Source organism: Talpa occidentalis, unplaced genomic scaffold, assembly GCF_014898055.3.
Source record: "Talpa occidentalis isolate TD23 unplaced genomic scaffold, MPIMG_talOcc4v2.1 talOcc4.16, whole genome shotgun sequence".
NCBI classification, from domain to species: domain Eukaryota; kingdom Metazoa; phylum Chordata; class Mammalia; order Eulipotyphla; family Talpidae; genus Talpa; species Talpa occidentalis.
The window spans coordinates 40682495-40700978 of record NW_023601653.1 but is presented as its reverse complement, the minus strand read 5'-3'; the positions used below and the strand labels follow the sequence as shown (position 1 = coordinate 40700978).

General features: G+C 46.4%; 1 protein-coding gene across 4 annotated transcripts in view; it reads right to left on the bottom strand.

Annotated features, from left to right (window-relative positions):
* Positions 1-387: 387 nt before the first annotated feature.
* IPO8 (importin 8) overlaps positions 388-18484 on the bottom strand; it is a 51433-nt gene continuing 33336 nt past the window's right edge. For all 4 annotated transcript variants that reach the window (XM_037514088.2, XM_037514090.2, XM_037514091.2 and 1 more), the window contains 6 exons: positions 18084-18179; positions 10668-10888; positions 8650-8855; positions 6329-6529; positions 3961-4077; positions 388-2593 (listed from right to left, as the gene is read on the bottom strand). In XM_037514088.2, coding sequence (XP_037369985.1) covers positions 2496-2593; positions 3961-4077; positions 6329-6529; positions 8650-8855; positions 10668-10888; positions 18084-18179 — 939 coding nt within the window. In that variant the 3' untranslated portion in view covers positions 388-2495. The remainder of the gene's footprint in view (positions 2594-3960; positions 4078-6328; positions 6530-8649; positions 8856-10667; positions 10889-18083; positions 18180-18484) is intronic.

The following is an 18484-nucleotide window of genomic DNA, read 5'->3' as shown; positions in this document are numbered from 1 at the left end:
CACTGGCTCCTGTCACACACAGGCCTGTCTCCTACAGTTACCCTTAAGTCTGTGCTTCTCCTAAAGCATGATCCAACCCATCCAAACCTCTGTGTTCCAACTGTGTGGCCATAACCACTAGCACACTGACCATAGGGTTCCAAGGCACCCAGTCGGCACGTCCACACCAATCTCAATGGAGAGAGAAGTGAAGACAGCAAGAATTACAATTTAAGGCTCGTCTGGAGTTATTCTACAGAGGAGATGCATGTTTGCATGCCTACTGGGAGTCTCAGGCCTCACTGACCTCCCCCAGGACCTTATTACAGTTCTCCATCTCCTTGGCTGAACAGAAAACTGGGCTGTAAGTCAATATTTACTTAAATGGCACCAGTTCAAATGATTTTTAATCTTGGGAATTTTTGCTGTTAACAATTTGCTGACTCGGTATGGTCTCAACATAAATTAGTAGTGGGGAGAAGTAGCTTACTGTCCTGTTAGGTGAGTATTTGAGATTCAAAAAGCTGGCTTTACAGTCCAGAGACTGGGCTGACTTGATGGTAGGTCATCAGGAAGCCTCCACTGCAGCCCCCAGTCTGTCCTTTCCAGTGCTGATGTGCTTCTGTCGCTCTCCTCTGCACCTCCAGGCCTGTGGACAGGCCCCCGCAGCCCTGCCTTGGGCTGCTCCTCACAGCGGGATTCAGTCACCTCTCAGGAAACATTCCACACAGAAGAGTCCCAGGTTTTGGAGTCAGTCCGCATTTATTTTACAGTACATTCATGTAAGTTCCTGCATTTCCAAGGTAACCAGATCACAATTGGGTTAGCACTGCTGGTAACAAAATGATATGACTACCCTGGCTTCAAAAATAAGACAGGATGATGCCCCTTCACACTTCTTTCCCTTTCGTGCTATAGGAGACAGCCATTGTGAAGGCATGTTGGGTGTATTAAAATCAAACCCTTTGGAACATGGAGAGGATAAAAAGAGTCTCGAAGCTCGAAATATTTAAAACTCCCCCCAGTACCATCCTTCTCACCGCCTTTGGCACATTCAGCGTTGTTGCCCTGGGCAAAGGTGAGTCAGGGTCGTGTGACTCTGAAACTCATGGCTTCTGAGGCTACCACTGAAAGGACAGCTTGAATTACCTAGAATTCTAAAAACAGTTTGTATCCACAAGGGAGGGTTCTGGAAGAAGCACCTGGAGAAAATTCCTCCAGTCGCTGATGGAGAATATAAGCTGCAGACATTTCACAAAAATGGAAAACTCTATCACATCCAGTTATGTGTTAAGTCATGAAAACACGCTCTCACTTTACTGAATGAAAAAGCTAGATCCGTGTTTTGGTCTTGAACAGGTTCAGAAAACAGCCAAAACTTCCATCTACAACAGGTCCTAAAGGTCCTCTTACATCACTACCATCTAAGACGGCTGATGACCAGTGTCCCCAGCCCTTGAGAAACCCAAGAGCCACACCAGTCTGTAAGAAAGACTGGTCCTCTCTAGGTAGAAAATGTAGGTGTGTGAGAAAGCCAGAAGCTACATCTATTTGGGTCTTTTCCCTACATTAAAAAATAGATATATTAGAAAATGCTTTGGACCTGGGCCCAACCGAGCTGGAATGGTAAGTTGTTGACCAGCATGCCCCTGCAGCACCTCTCTTACCGCTTCCCATGCTTTAGTGTCATCCAGTCAACCGCATATATAAGTACATGATTCAGAATATGCTCGGACTCGTTAATTCCGGTGACTAGAGAGCCCCCGCCACCTGTTGCCAACCCATGTTTGAGTCCTGAGCTTATGGGGCCATGCGTGAAATCAGTCTGCAGATTTGCAGACCCCCTTCAGGAGGTAAACAATACTATGGGAGAGAGAATAAGACCCTACTTGGGAAAGCCATGCAACAGCTTATAGAAAACCAGAGCCAGTGCATATTTTCTAAACCCTGAAGAACGTCCCCAGCAGCACGGGGCACCAAGGGGAGTGGGGATGTTTTTGAAACCAGAGTGATTTGTCATAACTGCCTAACAGTAAACTCACATAGTAAAATGCAGAATAGGTCAACATATAGCCAAGGTTTTCATTATATCTAGAAATATGTTTTATGCTTTAAAAAAAATTCCAATGCACTCCAAAAAAATGTTTCAGATAATTCATGTACAACAGAAGGCACTGTTATCCGCATAAATCCATGATTCTGCATGGCCAAACCTGAGACGTGCTTGTCAGTCCAGCCCTCCGGAACCCTCGTCAGTCTTTGGAACACATGGTTTGTTCTCTGCAGTCCAATGATCTTCTTTTTCTTTAATTTCAACCATTACAGTAGCTGCTTAAAATATATAGTTCAGGGTGAGAAGGGCCCAAAGGAAAGGGAAGAGTGGGGTAAAAGTGTCGCCTCCAGCCTGGCAGGCACTGGCACAGTGGGAGGGCCCTGAACAGCATCCCCAGTGCTCCCCTTGACCCACACCCGTGCGGTGCGAAGGAGCAGTGACTTGGCCGTCCAAGGTTCCTTCCTCAGTTGTCGCTGGGCAGAGTCCCGAAGTTAAATGCTGAGAGAACGCCTTTGTTTTCAAACGTGAAGCCTCCCTGTTGTTCAATCTTCTTCTTTGCCTCTAGAATTTGCCAAAAGAAGCGGGGTGGCGGGGGAGAGACGTATTTAAGGTGACAATGTTGGAAATAACCTCTAAGGAGTCAGCTCCTTATTTGGGGCACTAGGAGGGCACAGGATGGGTGGCATTAATTATCCTGCTGGATTGAACATCAGCCTCTAACAGACCCATGTCAGTGAGGAGTTATGTCCTCTACCTCGGAAAAGAATAAGGAAATAGTTCAGGGTGAGAAGGGCCCAAAGGGAAGGGGAGAGTGGGTAAAAGTGTCGCCTCCAGCCTGGCTGGCACTGGCACAGTGGGAGGGCCCTGAACAGCATCCTCAGTGCTCCCCTTGACCCACACCCATGCGGTGCGAAGGAGCAGTGATGGCCGTCCAAGGTTCCTTCCTCAGTTGTCGCTGGGCAGAGTCCAGCTCACTAAGAATAAGGAAAATGAGGGCCTCCCCTGGTGGCACAGGAGGTTGAGCGCCATGCTGTGAAGCTGTCTGCAGCCTCTGCAGTGCCAGTTCGATCCTGGCCAGCCAGCGAGGGTCCCACATGGCACGGCAGACCTCTCCTGTCTCGCCCTCCGCTCCCCTCAGCAGTGTATTTCATCACTCTGCCTGTTCTGTTCCCTGCTCTCTCTCTGGTGAATCCTCTCACCCTCCCGTGCATCTGGCCTGTACCCCAGTTCTTGTATAAAATAAATAAATAAATCTTTAAAAAAAAAAAGAATAAGGAAAATGAAAACAAGTCTCAAAGTCAGTTTCACTGGCCCAGTGGCCTTCCTGGGAGGCCGCTGCAGAGCCGGTGCAGGGCTGCAGTCTGAGTCCACACATAAGGACCTGGGTTTTGGCCTCCAGGTGTCTGTCCCAGGGTGTTTCCCACATTGTTATTACTCTCTCTTTGCAACTGATTTTCCAGGAGTGACCATTATAATGTGTGCATAAAATAATTTCTCCAATTCGAAAGGTGCCATCAGTGAGCATCGTATTTCATCTCTAGGAATACAAGTTGCTTGGAAAAAATCACAGGGGCCTGCAGTTCATCACAGTTAAGAGCAGCTGACTTGCTCTCCCTCAGCCAGATGCCTTCCAGACCTGCGGCTCCACGTGAGGAAGAGCACCACTGCAGACAGAGGCACCATGATATCACAAAGGCCTCGCGAGGGATGAAATGATCAGACATGGGGCCGAAACTTTGGGGGTGAGCAGACCATAGAACACACAGATGCTGATGCATAAGGCTGCACATCTATGTCAGTGCTACATCTATTTTTAAAATAGCTAAAAAATCATTAAGTGACGGTAATTTCTTACTATCTTGAAAGTCTGGCCTGTAACAATTTAGGGGACAGTGCGTGGCTGGGCCTCTGGGATGCCAGCGGCTGACCTGCCACGGTCCTGCGGTGCTCCGCCAGCGTGTACACCTCCTGCAGCGCCCGCCGCTGGTCCTCACTGAGCGGTGCCGTCAGCAGCTGGTACCACGCAGCGTCCCGATTCTGCACAGCTGTGGCAGCGCCAGGCGGTGCAGGGAGAGGAAGGACAGATAAGGGCGACAGTTATTATTTCAGAGATCTGCTCATGAGCATAGACAGCAAGAGACCAGGAGGACAGCATGGTGACAAGCACCGGCTAAGGTCCATGTGAGTCAGGGAGGCCCGAGCATCACTTGTCAGTGCCACTCTTGGAGTACCCTGAGGACGGGATCTGAGAGTCTCTGCTTGGCCTCCCTCTGCCCATCACTATCTCCCCTTCTTCCTGGAGAGCTACCGTGACCAGTCCCTAAAGCCCAGGCCTGGGAAGACACCTGGAGTCGTGACCACTCTCATCTGGACCTCCTGAGCTGCCTAAGCTTCAGCACCTCCCTGGGCCAAGAGCCCACAGGTACTCCTTTGGGCAAAACTGTTCCCTGGATGATTCCATTTACAAACTTGTCTCCCAACCAAATTCAGCATTTTGCCTCTTGATCTCCCCATAGCCAGCGTGTCCTACCAGTCTCCCCGTGGCCACTGTGGCACCCTCACCTCGCTAACCATGTCCTGCCACATCAGAGCCCCCAGCTATCTGCACCTGCAGTCTGCCCCCCACCAACAGCCACCCTTCCACTTGGGGCCTGTTACTCTTGAATTAATGGTGTCATCTCCCAACGCCAGGTTCCTAGGTCCAGCCCCCTTCAGCTCTTTTTGCACAAGTCACCTGGTAAGTCCTCTGAAGGAGACAAACACATCCCAGTGTCACCAGCTAACAGCAAAACACCCAGTGGGCGATGGGACAAAGGCCACCTCAGTCCAAAAGTCCATCTGGTCCTATCTGGTCACTTGACAGGCTTAAAATAGTAGTTACCTGACAGGCTTAAAACATGTGCATCCAAGGCCAGAAGCCGAACTATCACCTGAGCAGTATCTCACATCCTGAGATCCCACCTAAGACCCACAAGCTTCCCTGCTGGTTATGACAACACCGATTCTGGAGGCCTCGCCTGGGGCATTGCAGCTCCACAGTCAGGCTCTTGTACTCCCTGTGCGGAAGTCCCACAGGATGTGGGGCCCACTGTACCAGTGGTATTTTGGGGGATACTAGATAATGCCAGCACATTAAACGAGCTCTACTGTGCAGGGACAGCGCTTTACATGCAAGGACGTCCACTTTAATATCGCTTGTAATAGCAAAAAAAACAAGAAATACCCATATGTCCATCAGTGGAAATAAGTTATATTTTGATGCAACCAGAGAAATACTATGTAACTTTGAAAACAACAACTGATATAAAGGAGACTTTTGGGGAGTTATAATTTCTTTATAATAATTTTCTAGATGGGCCTCCCCGGTGGCGCAGCGGTTGAGCGCTGGGTTGCGAAGCTGCCCGCGGCCTCTGCGGCGCCGGTTCGATTCCTGGCTGCTCCCTAGCCACCACCAGAGGAGGGTCCCACATGGCACGCAGACCTCTCCTGATGCCCGCTGCTCTCCTCAGCAGTGTACTTTGGTCCTTCTGCCTGCTCTGCTCCCCACTCTGGCTCTGGTGAATTCTCTCACCCTCCCGTGCTTCTGACTGTACCCAGTGCATGTATAAACAAACAAACAAATAAATAAATAAATAAAAACATGCCTCTATAAAAAAAATAATAATAATAATTTTCTAGATATCTTCATTGGTTTCTTTATTTTTAATTCTGTAAATTTCTCACTTATCTTTCCATTTTTATACTGGGTAGCTGGCATTCATTGGCAGAGGTCTTGTTAACTATGGATCTTAATTTAAATCTGTGGTGTTTGTATAGCCAATATTTCCCCCAATCTCTGTGAGTCCTTGAACCATATTGATAGTGTCTGCAAGGTGGTAATTGCTCATATGGTTAAAGCTCCTGGACCTGCCACTTCCTGTGGGTACTGTGAATACTATTAAGTTTATGGCCACAATTTTTAAGCAACATATGCCTGAGACACTTCATCTTTTCTGCTAAAAGGGTGCCCATCCAAGGACTGCATGAGCATTCCAGGACGGACACCAGCTGAGGTCACCTTTGGGAGGTACCCTGCTGCCTGGCCTGCCTCTTTACAGTCTTGGAGGTTGTGGGGCTGGGTGATTCACCATGCCATTCTCTACAGTTTTGTGTATTTTGGAGAAACTCTATAATAAAAATAAATTTTTAGGAAGAATCTAAAGCACACCGGGCAGATCCCAAAACAACTTCTAATGGGAAGAAATGAAGACAAGAGTCTAGAAAACACATCTAAAGATTCAGGGAGCAAAGACATACTCAGCAGAGCCTGCGTGAAGAACTGATACTCATCCACGCTGTTGTCCAGGTCGAGCGGGGTGCTGAAGCCCTCCAGGGCCGTTTCCTCCAGCACCTCTTCATCCCAGTCCTCCTCCTGCTCCTCCTCCTCACCCCTCCCGGGGTTGGACTGCATGGCCTGGGGGGTCACATTTGTGTCCTCCTCATCACTTGAAATCTCCTCTGTGAACCCATGGAAGAATTGAAAGAAGTCAAAACACATGGGAAAATATGAAATTTCATAAAGAAAACCAAAATCATACAATGACAGTCAGGAGATAGAAAAACTACCCCGTAATTTTACATAAAGTCATAAGTCTTATCCACAGTGCAGTTTGCTAAACTAGAAATGACTTTGTTCTCCTGCATCTCCTGCTGCATTCCAGCCGAGCCTGTGCCTGGGGCCCGGGTGAGCTGACCTCTGCTATGCTGCAGCTGCCTGCTGCTAACATAAAAGTACTATTTAGCCACAGATTCCAAGATGAACATTTTTGTTGAAAAAGACAAAATGATTGTGCGGTCAGCACATGTGCTTTAAACACCAACAACTCCCACTGAGAATTCAGGCCTCTTTACAATAGGGCTGATAATGAAATGCTCAGAAGTGGTCAGGTGAAGAGGTCATTTCTGCTAATAGGAAGAAAAAATATACAGAAATGTAAAGGAGAAATAAACCGGCTGCAACAAGTGGGCTCAAAAGCTAAGAGCTAAGCTGTGCAGCGCCCTGGATTTTGTATCTATTTAAAGTGCTGCTCCAGGCCAAGCAGTTAAGTTAGTGCTGTCGATAACCAGCAGGTGGCAAATGCAGAGCCCAGCTACAAGGAAAAGCCTAGAGTGAAGCCACACTGGGCAATACTCATGCAAAACTGGTCTGTAAAACATAGATTGATTTTCACGTTGTGCCTGGATTAAAATGCTAGGTCATTTTAGGGATAAGTCTAGAAACCATAGTTTTTACCACTTAGATGAGTGAGTGTGTGTATCACAAAGGTATAATCACAAAGTCAGCAAGAAATACCTTTGCGAGTCAATCATTCTGTACTTTAGTAAGAAATACAAGGCAGTCTGGGACATTACCAGAAAAATTTCCCCCAAGTCATATAAGTTATAAGGCAGTAAAGAACGAGCAAAGTAAAAAGTTAGAAATATTATAAGACACTGAGAAAGGAATTCTAATTGTCGGCACATACATAGCCAAACAAACAAACAAACCCTCCAGTTACATGGAATTCAAACACAAACAAGCCACAATGAGGTGGGGCTTGGGGATAAGCAGCCCATGTGTTGGATAAACTGGGGTGAGGCTGCACGGCCTGACACCACACACGTTGAGGTCATAGAATTTAGTATTGAAAATATACTTTCCAGGCAAAGTTCTGATTTTTCTCAGTTAAGGAAGTCTCTGTTTTTAACCAAACAAGAAAAAAACTCCCCTTAGAGTTGGATAATGTTATTTCCTCGGCCCTACAAGGAAATTTTGCATCATTAAATAAAAGAGAGATCTAGGGGCCTCCCTGGTGGCATAAGGGGTTAAGCATCACACTATGAAGCAATCTGCAGCCTCTGCAACACGAGTTCGATTCCCGGCAGGCCAGGGAGCTACCCACATGGCGCAGGCTAGACCTCGCCTATCTCGCCCGCTGCTCCCCTCAGCAGTGTATTTCAGTCAGTCTGCCTGTTCTGTTCCCCACTCTGTCACTGGTGAATCCTGTCACCCCCCCCCCACCCCCACATCTCTGGCCTGTACCCTACCTCTTGTATGCATAAATAAATCCTTAAAAAAAAATGAAAGAGAGATCTAATAGGCTTGACGCTGACTGTCTTAACTTTAGCACTCAATGTAGCAAATCTCATTAACCACAACTGTCTTCCAATTCACATTTCTGATGAAGAGTCACTAAGAACCATTTTTCAAATACCAGGCTCTCCTAGTAACCTGCTCTCCCGACTCTTTCATCTTAACCTGATGGGTGACTTCACTCACAGCTTTGGTCTGCCCAGAACATGAAATACTGGGCCATGCATCATCAAGGCCACTCGATTCCATTAAAAATGTACTTCCTGGGGTGCCACAACATGCATTAGACTCAAAAAGGTATCATTTAAGTGTCAAATGGTTAACAAATCTAAATTTACCCCATGTGATATAATTAACGCAGCTAAACCCAAAATATTTGTTAAATGTGCAACATGTGAAAAAGAACACAAATCTGTCTACTAACTGCAAATAGACTGAGATTCAAAGATAATGTTTTTTCACATCAAGATCAGTGCTAGCACCCATCGCAAGCAGGTGGCGTTACCATTTTCTTCCACGTCGGCTTTCTCTGCCTTGGCGCGATCTTCCCGAGACCCCAGTTGTCTGGTAGCACAGACCTGCTTAAGGCCAAGAAAGAGGAAGAGGACAGAGGGCACGATCTGCCCTGCCACGGCGTCGACTGCGGGAGGGCGGTTCTGTAGTCCCAAGAGGATGCTCAGGCCTATGATGCACATCTTCCGGTCGTGATGCCTGCCCATCCCAAAGGAGACAAGATGTGCAGTGAGAAAGAGGACACGTGTGGGGGGAACTATAGAAAGAAGCATCGGGGCACCCCAAGGTTGGAGCGTGGCGGTTCTGCCGAGGTGCCCCTGATGCTGCGTGAAGTCCACGCCAACCAAGTTTTGGAAACCAGTTATCAGAGATCAACGAAGTCTGCAATTATGATAAACTTTGATACAGCATCAAATTATGTTTAATAAAAATGGTATCTCTGGTATTGGCACAAGGAGTCTTACTAAAACAGGAATACATATATTTGACAGCATAAAATTCCTATCCGGCAGAAGAAGGAAAAGTCCCTTCAACTCTGGCTCTGTTCACTTGATTTACAAGGTTAGTGGGCGCAGAGACTCCACATTAACCCCCCACCCTACTTGAAAAACTCAGCATAAGCTGAGCATGTGGCTTACAAGTAAACCTGTGAGACATCCTCTGCCATAGCAGGATAAGGAAAATTCCATTCTGAAGACGAAAAATTGGACAAAGAGATCAATACATGACACACATTTTCTGCTAAGTGTTTCTTCTAAGTCATTCACAACTAAACAGATCGAAGAATGAAAAAACTGCTGTATTGGTATCAAGGCTCTTAAAATTGCAGGAATGAACAAAACATTCAGGCAGTCAATCTATATACATAAGAGCAACACACGGCACAGGCAGTGAAAACATGTGACCGGTTGCTGCTGTTTCTTGCTGGGTGGCTCGAGCCGCAGATGTGCAGGGGGTAAGTGGGCTGAGGCTGTATGGGGGAGTCCGGCACCAGGACCTGGCTGAGGTCAGCCAGGAGGGTGATGGCAGGAGAGGTAGGAAAAGGGCTATGGGGGGGGGGGGGCGGGCTCCACGAGGCTGCTCCAGGCGTGCTCAGCCTAGCAATGGCTGCCCACCTTCAGAAAATTGCTCAGAGATACTAATGAAGAGACACCTGCGAAGGCCCCAGCCTATACTCACTGGCCCATCCTCTTTGTCACAGATAATGTTAGGCACAATATAAAATATGTTGTTCCCTTCAAGGCTTTAATGAGAAATCTACATCAGGATAAACTCCAGTCCCCTACAAGCAGGATGAGAGAGTGCCACATATCTGAAGACCCTCCGCTGTACCCACCCCACCACCCTCCCGATACTTAGCAGTGTCCCACTGATAGCTTTTCCAAACGCCACCTTGCAAATCTGTAAAAGAGCACTAGCTCCTTCTGGTGTTTCCAGCAAGTCAATCAGCAGTCGAGCTCAAGTGCTAGCATGACGCAGTCTCTAGTTTGTGTGGGGTTGCTCAAGGGCAGCACGAGCCTGCCAGGTGAACTCCCACCTCCCTAAGTTTGAAAACAAGGAGAGAGCTTCCCACAAGGCCAGGCTCTCCTCCCAGGGGGCACCTGGGCCACAATGACGACCTCCTCACTCGCCTTTGACCATCAGTTCCCCAAGATCTGTTGGGAGTTTACTATCCTGAGACGGTATGCTGGCCTTCACCAGCACTTTCCTGACAAAGGGGCCCATTTAGAATGTTTCCACCCAGAGAAATGTAATGACCTGGACGGACACTTCAAGTGGAACCTGGACAGACATTTTATCCTAGAGATGAAACCAAAACTGTAAGTCAAAAACAGCCTGTCCCTCGCACTAGCTCACACCAGCTCTCACCACACACAGCCCCAACGCCCCCCATGTGGTGTGACCAGCACACCAGGTATGAAAGCCCCTGCCACTTGCTCTGACGTGCACACGTCCAGCAGTCCACTCTCATGAAACAGAAAGGCAGTGTTAAAGCCAAAAGTCACATACCCAAGAAAACAGTCGGTGTCATTCATCCACTGGTTTATGAACTGTGCAGTCACGGGCCCTGGGTTGTGGGGCAGATGGATGCTCTCCAGCGTGTGCAGAAGCAGGTCAGGGTTGTAGTAGAGGGCAGCAATCGCCACCTGCAGACACATGGTGCGCAGCTCGCTGGTGTTTACCCCGCGGGTCAGCCTCTCCAGGGCCAGCTGGACGAAGAGTGGGATGCACTGAAGGGACGAGGACAGAGAGTCAGCCAGGCTTGGGGAGAATGGGGGTGGGGAGGAGTAGGGGCTTTGCTAGAAAGACGCATGTTGGCAAAAAGCATCATCAATGAATGAAACACACCCTGACAGAACTTCTGCTTATTTAAGTCATTTCCTGAGTTAACAGATTTCACGTTCTCATAAAATCTCAGAAGTACATGGGCAGGAAAAGGCCTTGGAGTAGTCCTGCAAGTCTCTCCCTCTCCCCACTCCCCACTATATACAGGTCCCACTAGCTGAAGATGGCCCCCCAAGAGCTTCTGCTGCAGCAACAGCAACAAGCCAAATGTGGATCAGCCACTGCCACATGCAAGGTGAAGGTCAAAGGCAATGATAAAGGAACAGTTCTGAGAATAAGCATGCCGGGATCAGGATTTCTCTTGAGAAAGAAAATTGCTATTGGTAAGCGAGAAAGAGAGAGAGAAAACAGCAGACTTGGTACATTAAAAGCTTATCTGACTCCAATTCTAGAACACAATATGGATAAATGAAATGCACTAGAAGTATTTCCTAACAGTTATACTCAAGTAAAAGCAACAGCTTGAAATTATTTGTGTAAAAAAAAAAAAAATTTTGAGGTTTTAATACAAGCTCATTTTAAAATTAAAAAAATCAAATTTCAAGGGAAGGAGGGACAAATAGGTAGAACAGAGGACTGCTGGGGCAGAAACTACTCTGTAGGATATCAGGATAATGGACACCTGAGATCAGAGTGCTTTCTCTGTACTTTCCACTCAAGTTTGTTTTGAACCTAAAACATACAAAAATCTTTAAAGTATCTATTAAAAGTAAATTTAACATCGATGTTCCATGTGGAAGTTTAAAAGTTCACTTTATTGTTTCCTTTAGTAGGAAGAATCACAAACACATTAGGATCAGAGGACCACTATACTAGCCGTGTTTAGGGTGATACATTAAATTCAACACACGGTTATGTATGGTGCTCCAAGACGGAGTCTTCCTAAAGAGAGGCCTAAGTTAACTCTGGATTTCTTCTCCTAGTCATCAGAGCATTCAGAGCAGACAGCATAACGCATATAGGACAGAGGTTACATTAAAAGTTATTACTATCATCAAATAAGTGCTGTGAATCAATGAAGTCATAAGAAAACGCAAACTAAGTTCAAAAAGCTCTTTTTCAGATCTCTTAAAAATAAAGTTTCATTTAACAAGTATTCACTACTACATGCAAAGTCAGCAAAATTATAAAGCAGCCTTGTGGTTTTAAAACTAGGAAAAATAAAATAATCCCACATGTTGTAAGAAAACAAAACTTAAGATGGGATCTTTGAACATGAGATGTGAACCCACAGAGACCCGTGGGGCCTCAGGAAGGCTGCAGCGTCTCTGCTGGCCAGTGTAAACACAGGATCACATTACTGGGGAGGGCCGTGCATGTGCTGCCACCTAAGAAGCTGAGGAGAGAATGAATATAGATCTATGTACCGTTTTTTTTTTTGTTTGTTTGTTTGTTTTTAATGAAAGAGTAACTAAAAACATGGGGAAGAATGGGAATGGAGAGTAAGAGTAGAGAGGACATGGATGGAAACTAGAATTTCCTAATTAAGCATTGTTTTGTGAATCAGAGTTTGGAATTATGTATATTTTATATACTCCTTTTAAAAAACCTCTTAAGCAATTCCTAGATATCAAAATTAATAAATGAGGGGCCTCCCTGGTTGCACAAGGGGTTAAGACGCAATCTGTGAAGCTATCCACATTCACTGCAACACAAGTTCGATCCCCAGCCAGGGAGCTACCCACATGACACAGCAGACCTCTCCTGTCTTGCCCGCTGCTCTCCTCAGCAGTGTATTTCAGTCCTGCCTGTTCTGCTCCCTGCTTTGTCCCTGGTGAATTCTCTCATCCTCCTGCACCTCTGGTCTGTACCCCAGTGCTTGTATAAATAAACAAATCTTTTTTAAAAAAATTAATAAATTAACCATACAGGAATTATTTTACTTGACTTGATATATAATGATTCGCCTGTTTTTTCACAGTACTTGTCCTGAGAGTACATGGCTATGTCCTGAAGATGGAAAGAGCTACTGCTTTTTCCATCTTCAGGACACAGCCATGTACTCTTGGGCTGTTCACACTGATGGCAGGTTGGTGATGGTGTTGGCAGTGTCATGGCAGGTACATGTTAGTGGGTGAAGCAAGTGAGTAACAATGATGACAACCAGGACTCTGGGTATGGGAGATATAGATTAAGATCAATTAGTTAAGTTGTAATAAGGTGGCCCTGTATTTTAATGGAAAGTATCTGCATGTTAATCTTAAAAAGGGTGCAATATGTATTTCCTGGTTCTTATGCAGAAACAATGACCAAGTCATCAGCAATGAACAGGCCCGGGCTGCAGACTCGGAAAGCCACTTCCCAGGGCAGGGCAGGAAATGTGCTGGAGGAAGCTGCCTCCAGAGGACAAGGAAGGGGCCAAGCACCAGAGTCCAGTCAAAAGCACTTGCAACAAATCCAAGGGGCCCCCACAGCAAAGCAGAAACAAGTCTGTAAGCCTGAAATAGACTGAATGACATCAAATCAATTTGAACCTAAAAGTAACACTACCAAAAAAAACAAAACAACAGAATAGCTCACAGGTCACTTCTCGAGGATGCCAGGGAATGAACTTATTTTGGATAACAGTACATAAAGGGAAACATTCAAGCTCTTCTTCAGAGTAACCAGATACCATGAGAAAGCTTTTCACAGAAATGTGCCAGCAAGTATATGAATGACAGAACTAGAATATCATCACCAACAGTACTATCATAAAATGAGAGACAACCAAACATTCTGTGCCTCCCGGAGAAATAAAAACCAACACCTATAAAGCATTCACTCCAAATGAATCACATGTGAATGTCCCCAAATCTCTAGCTCCAACCACCAGTTGACAGGAAACAGAGGAAGGGAATGCCAGGTAACCCCATCCTTCTGCTGCACTTGAGGGCACCCTAAGATGACCCCACTGACACCAGAGGTCCCTAAGCGGCTTGACTTTCGGGCATGTCATATGACTGTTCAATCCCTCTGCGATTCCACTGAAGGAGCAGAAACCCACCGTGTTACCTTAGGAGCCCTTATGTGCTCACCTCAAATGGGTCTAGCGGGGGAAGGCGATTCAGTCACTCGACCCTCCTCTGTTAGCCACAGTGCAGCTGCTAGACTCCTCCAGCCTCGACTCCTGAAGCCCTGACTCCTCCAGCCTTGACTCCTCCAGCCTAGACTCCTATAGCCTCAAGCTGCACCCTTTCCCACTTCCTGCACTATTTCACTGGGGAGGTAAGACACCAGACTTGGCTTCCAGGTGCCTTCTTTCCATTTCAAGGAAGGGCTGATGACAATGTCCCTTAAACATAAAGTATAAATAAAGACATCCGAATTATAAAGTAGACTCAAATGGAAATGCAGGAATTAAAAGGCATAATAAACAGAATAAGAACTTCACTAATAGGACTCAAGGTCAGATGTGAACTGTCAGAAGAGTGAACTGACAAACTTGAAGATAGAGGCAAAAGATAACACTGCAGGCCTCCCTGGTGGCGCAGCGGTTGAGCGCTGGGTTGCGAAGCTGCCCGCAGCCTCTGCAGTGCTGGTTCGATCCCCGGCTGCTCCCCGGCTGCTCCCCGGCTGCTCCCCAGCCACTGGAGGAGGGTCCCACAAGGCGCGCAGACCTCTCCTGCCGCCCGCTGCTCCCCTCAGCAGTGTGCTTCAGTCCTTCTGCCTGCTCTGCTCCCCGCTCTGGCTCTGGTGAATTCTCTCACCCTCCCGCGCTTCTGACTGTACCCAGTGCTTGTATAAATAAATAATAAAAAAAAAAATTTTTAAATTTAAAAAAAAAAAGATAACACTGCCTGTGTAAAGTCCAGAGCCAAGAAAGAATGAAGAATAATGACCAGAGGCTCAAAGAGTCATGGAAGCCGCAAAGACGGGGTGCCATTGAGTCCATCAACACATGTGCAACAAGAGGGCCAGAGAGAGAGAGAAGGGGGAGATGAGATGAAGAAACATTTTAAGAAATAACAGCTGGAAAATTCACAACTTAAACAAAAAACAAGGTAAACACCCAAGAAACTCAACAAATTCTGAGGAAGAGAATCACAAAGAAGTCCACAGAGAGACATGTCAAGAAAATTATGACAACAGCAGCAAGGGATAAATATGCACTGACACCACTCGGGGCAGGCCAGCAGAACAGGGGCCGCTCAAGGTCAGGACAGTCACCGCTTGGGTTAGGCCCCCCATGTCAGGGGCACTCAAGGTCAAGACCATTGCCACTGGGGCAGGCCAGCATGTCAGCACCGCACAAGGTTATATCTGGGCAGAACAGCAAGGCCTGAAAACTGGGGTAAGATGGTCAGGAGAAAACAAACATCAGCCAAGAAATCAAAATGGAGGTTTGAAACTTCATTCAAAAGTGAAGTAAAATAAAGACACCCCAAACAAATAAGCACAGGACTCTAGCGGGGCTTCCAATTGCCTCCCACTGTCTGCAAGCTGAAGGCAGGTGTCCTGGAAGGTGACACGAACCACACACAAGCCCACACACAACATGCACACCAGAGAGGGTGACTACATATCTATAAAAATGGTACACATATTATTTCTTGGATTTTTTTCTCTCAACTGAAGAGATGAAACAAAAACACATGATAACTGCCTTGTTGAGCCTGCAGATGTATAAAAGCAACATGTTGGACACTAACAACACAAAGAGTAGGGCTGACTGGAGAGAGGCAGTGATGCCAAATGGTAAGTCCCACCCACAGGAACAAATGAAGAAAGTGAGAAGTAAAATAAGGTTAACAAAACAAACTCGATAAATACAAACTCAGTGGATTTTCTCAGCTTTTTTTAAAAAAAGATTTAATTTATTTATTTATGCATATAAGAGCTGGGGTGTAGGCCAGAGGTGCAGAATGGGGGGAGGGGGATGAGAGGATTCCCCAGAGACAGAGTGGGGAGCAGAACAGGTGGGCTGACTGAAATACACCACTGAAGGGAGCAGCAGGTGAGACAGGAGAGGTCTGTTGAGCCATGTGGGTAGCTCCCTGGCCAGGGATGGAATTCATGCTGCAGCAGCTGCCGATAGCTTCATAGTGCTGAGACTTAACCCCTTGTGCCACCAGAGAGGCCCTTTTTTCAGTTTTTTTAATAGACATCAAATTATAAAAGTCATAATCAGGGACAGTGCACTGTGGGGTCTGTCACATACAAGGATACAGCACATGTGACAAGACTGCAGAGTGGGGAAAGGCCAGAGCCGTAGGAGTCCCTTGTCTCCCTGAAGGATATTCTGGAAAGGGAGGATGTGTGCAGTGAGCGCCAGGGCAACCACTAGGAAAATAAAAATGTATAGTGAGGCAAAAAGCTTTAAAGAGATAAAAATGTGATATTAGAAGATATTTAATTCAAAAGAAAGTAGTCAAAGGAGAATAAGGAACAAAATGACAGACACATGTAAAATCAGAAATAAAATGGCAGACTCATCCCCATGGAGCAGTAGCAACATTAATGTGAGTGGACAACAGGAAGGCAGAGAACATGGGAGCAGGTAAGAAATAAAACCAGCTCTGACTACATGCTTTCCACAGAGTCAGACACAAAGGCTGGCTGCAAAGGGGTGGGAAGGCTCACGTGAGAGCTGGCAGACCCTACCTCACATCCATAAGGGTAGTCAGACAAAAAGACAAATGAGGGGCCTCCCTGGTGGCCTAGGGGTTAAGTCTCAGCGCTATGACTGCTACGACCTAAGTTCAATCCCTGGTCAGGATGCTGACCCACATGGCGCAGCAGACCTCTCCTGTCTTGCCCACTGCTCCCCTCAGCAGTGGATTTCAGTAGATCCACCTGTTCTGCAGCCCACTCTGTGTCTGGGGAATCCTCTCACCAACCCATACCTCTGGCCTACACCCCAGTTCTTCTACACAATAGATAAATAAACAAAAGACAAAAAGACAAATGAAACAGGTGCCAGCAAGGATCTGAGGAAAGCAGAGCCTTCACTCTACGCTGGCAGCTGAGAAGCATCCAGGTAATTCCTTAGATGTTTGACGATGGAGTCACCACCACCAAGCATGTGACAGGAGACATGAAAACATGTCCACAAAAAAATTCAAACACAAGTGTTCACACGTTATTCACAGTACCCAAGAAGTGGAAACAGCGCATGTGTCCATCGACTGACAGACGGACAGACAGAAGTGACAGGTCCACACAGTGGAACCCCTGGCACCAAGAGCAGAGAAGCAGGGATGCAGTTCCCTGCATGACAAAGAGTGGGGAGTCATTCAGGAGAAACCCATACGACCCCACAAGTAGGAAAGGTCTAGAATAGGCAGATCCAAGAGAAGGAAATAGGCCAGGATGTGCTAAGGGGAGATAAGGTGTGACTACTCAGGACCAGGACTGCTGGGGGGCGGTGACAAATGTCCTGGGTGGATGGTAGGGACAGCTGTACTCTCTGTGTATGTGCTGAAAGCTCCAGAGCATGTGTCCCAAATGCGTAATTGGACAGTAGGTGAGTAAGACCTCAGTAAAGCTACTGTTAGGAAAACATGAAGCAAAATCACAGAATGGTAAGAAAGAGAGAGAACTCCAGTTTGGCATGAACACGTGACCTGTTTTCCTCAGAAGTTAAACATCATACCGCAACAGTATCAAAACTTGTCTTGAAAATTTGGAATATATTTTAAATTAGTAGAGAAACTTTTCTTTTTTGCAAGAAATGTGGGAGCACTTAACTAGCAAAACAAAGAGAAAACACAGAACAATGGAAACCCAGCTGAGCAGCAGCTGCATATCTATGTATACTTTCAGGATAGACTTGCTAGCTTCTTAAATCACTGCAGAATTTTCCATGTACATCTTTCTCAGCTAGAATTTATGATAGATCTCCAATTCGCGAATCGTGTGGGGGTTTTCTTTGTCATTTAAATACAATGTGCACCGGCAAGCACAAAGTATTTCTTTATTTTCCATCACCTTATAAATAAAATGTTGTTCATGTTCTTTTTTTTTAACATACAAAAGGGCAGGATTATTATACAAACACCTCAGAGAAGACAACTGCGTAGACACAGGTGGGCAGGAGAGCTGCCCAGAAATGCAAATGCATGATGGGGTGTCAAGCGCAAGGCTGCTATACACACGCACCTGATCGATGCCCCTGCCCTTGCACTGGAGAATGATGACTTCAAGGAGCTTGGCCGCATGACACTCTGCGTCTTCACCCGCGTCTCCACACAGGACCTGCAGTGATTACAGTCAGTTTAGTAGTGAGTGGCCCAGCAGAGAATTCAAATGAGTCCACAGGAGGCAAATAGCCATAAAAATCAGGCCATTAGAATCACAGCTTTGCTTGCTGTCTAAATTTACTTTGCCAACCCAGCAGAGGAAGGTGAAATTAAAGCCCATTTATCCTCCCTAGCCAGTGTCATTTCTTAGAAGGAGGAGTAATTCACTTACTTCACTTTGGATTAACAAGAGGGCTATGTGAGTTCATTGCCCAGATAAACAAAGCATCCCCAGACAACAAAACAACAAAATGAAATCAA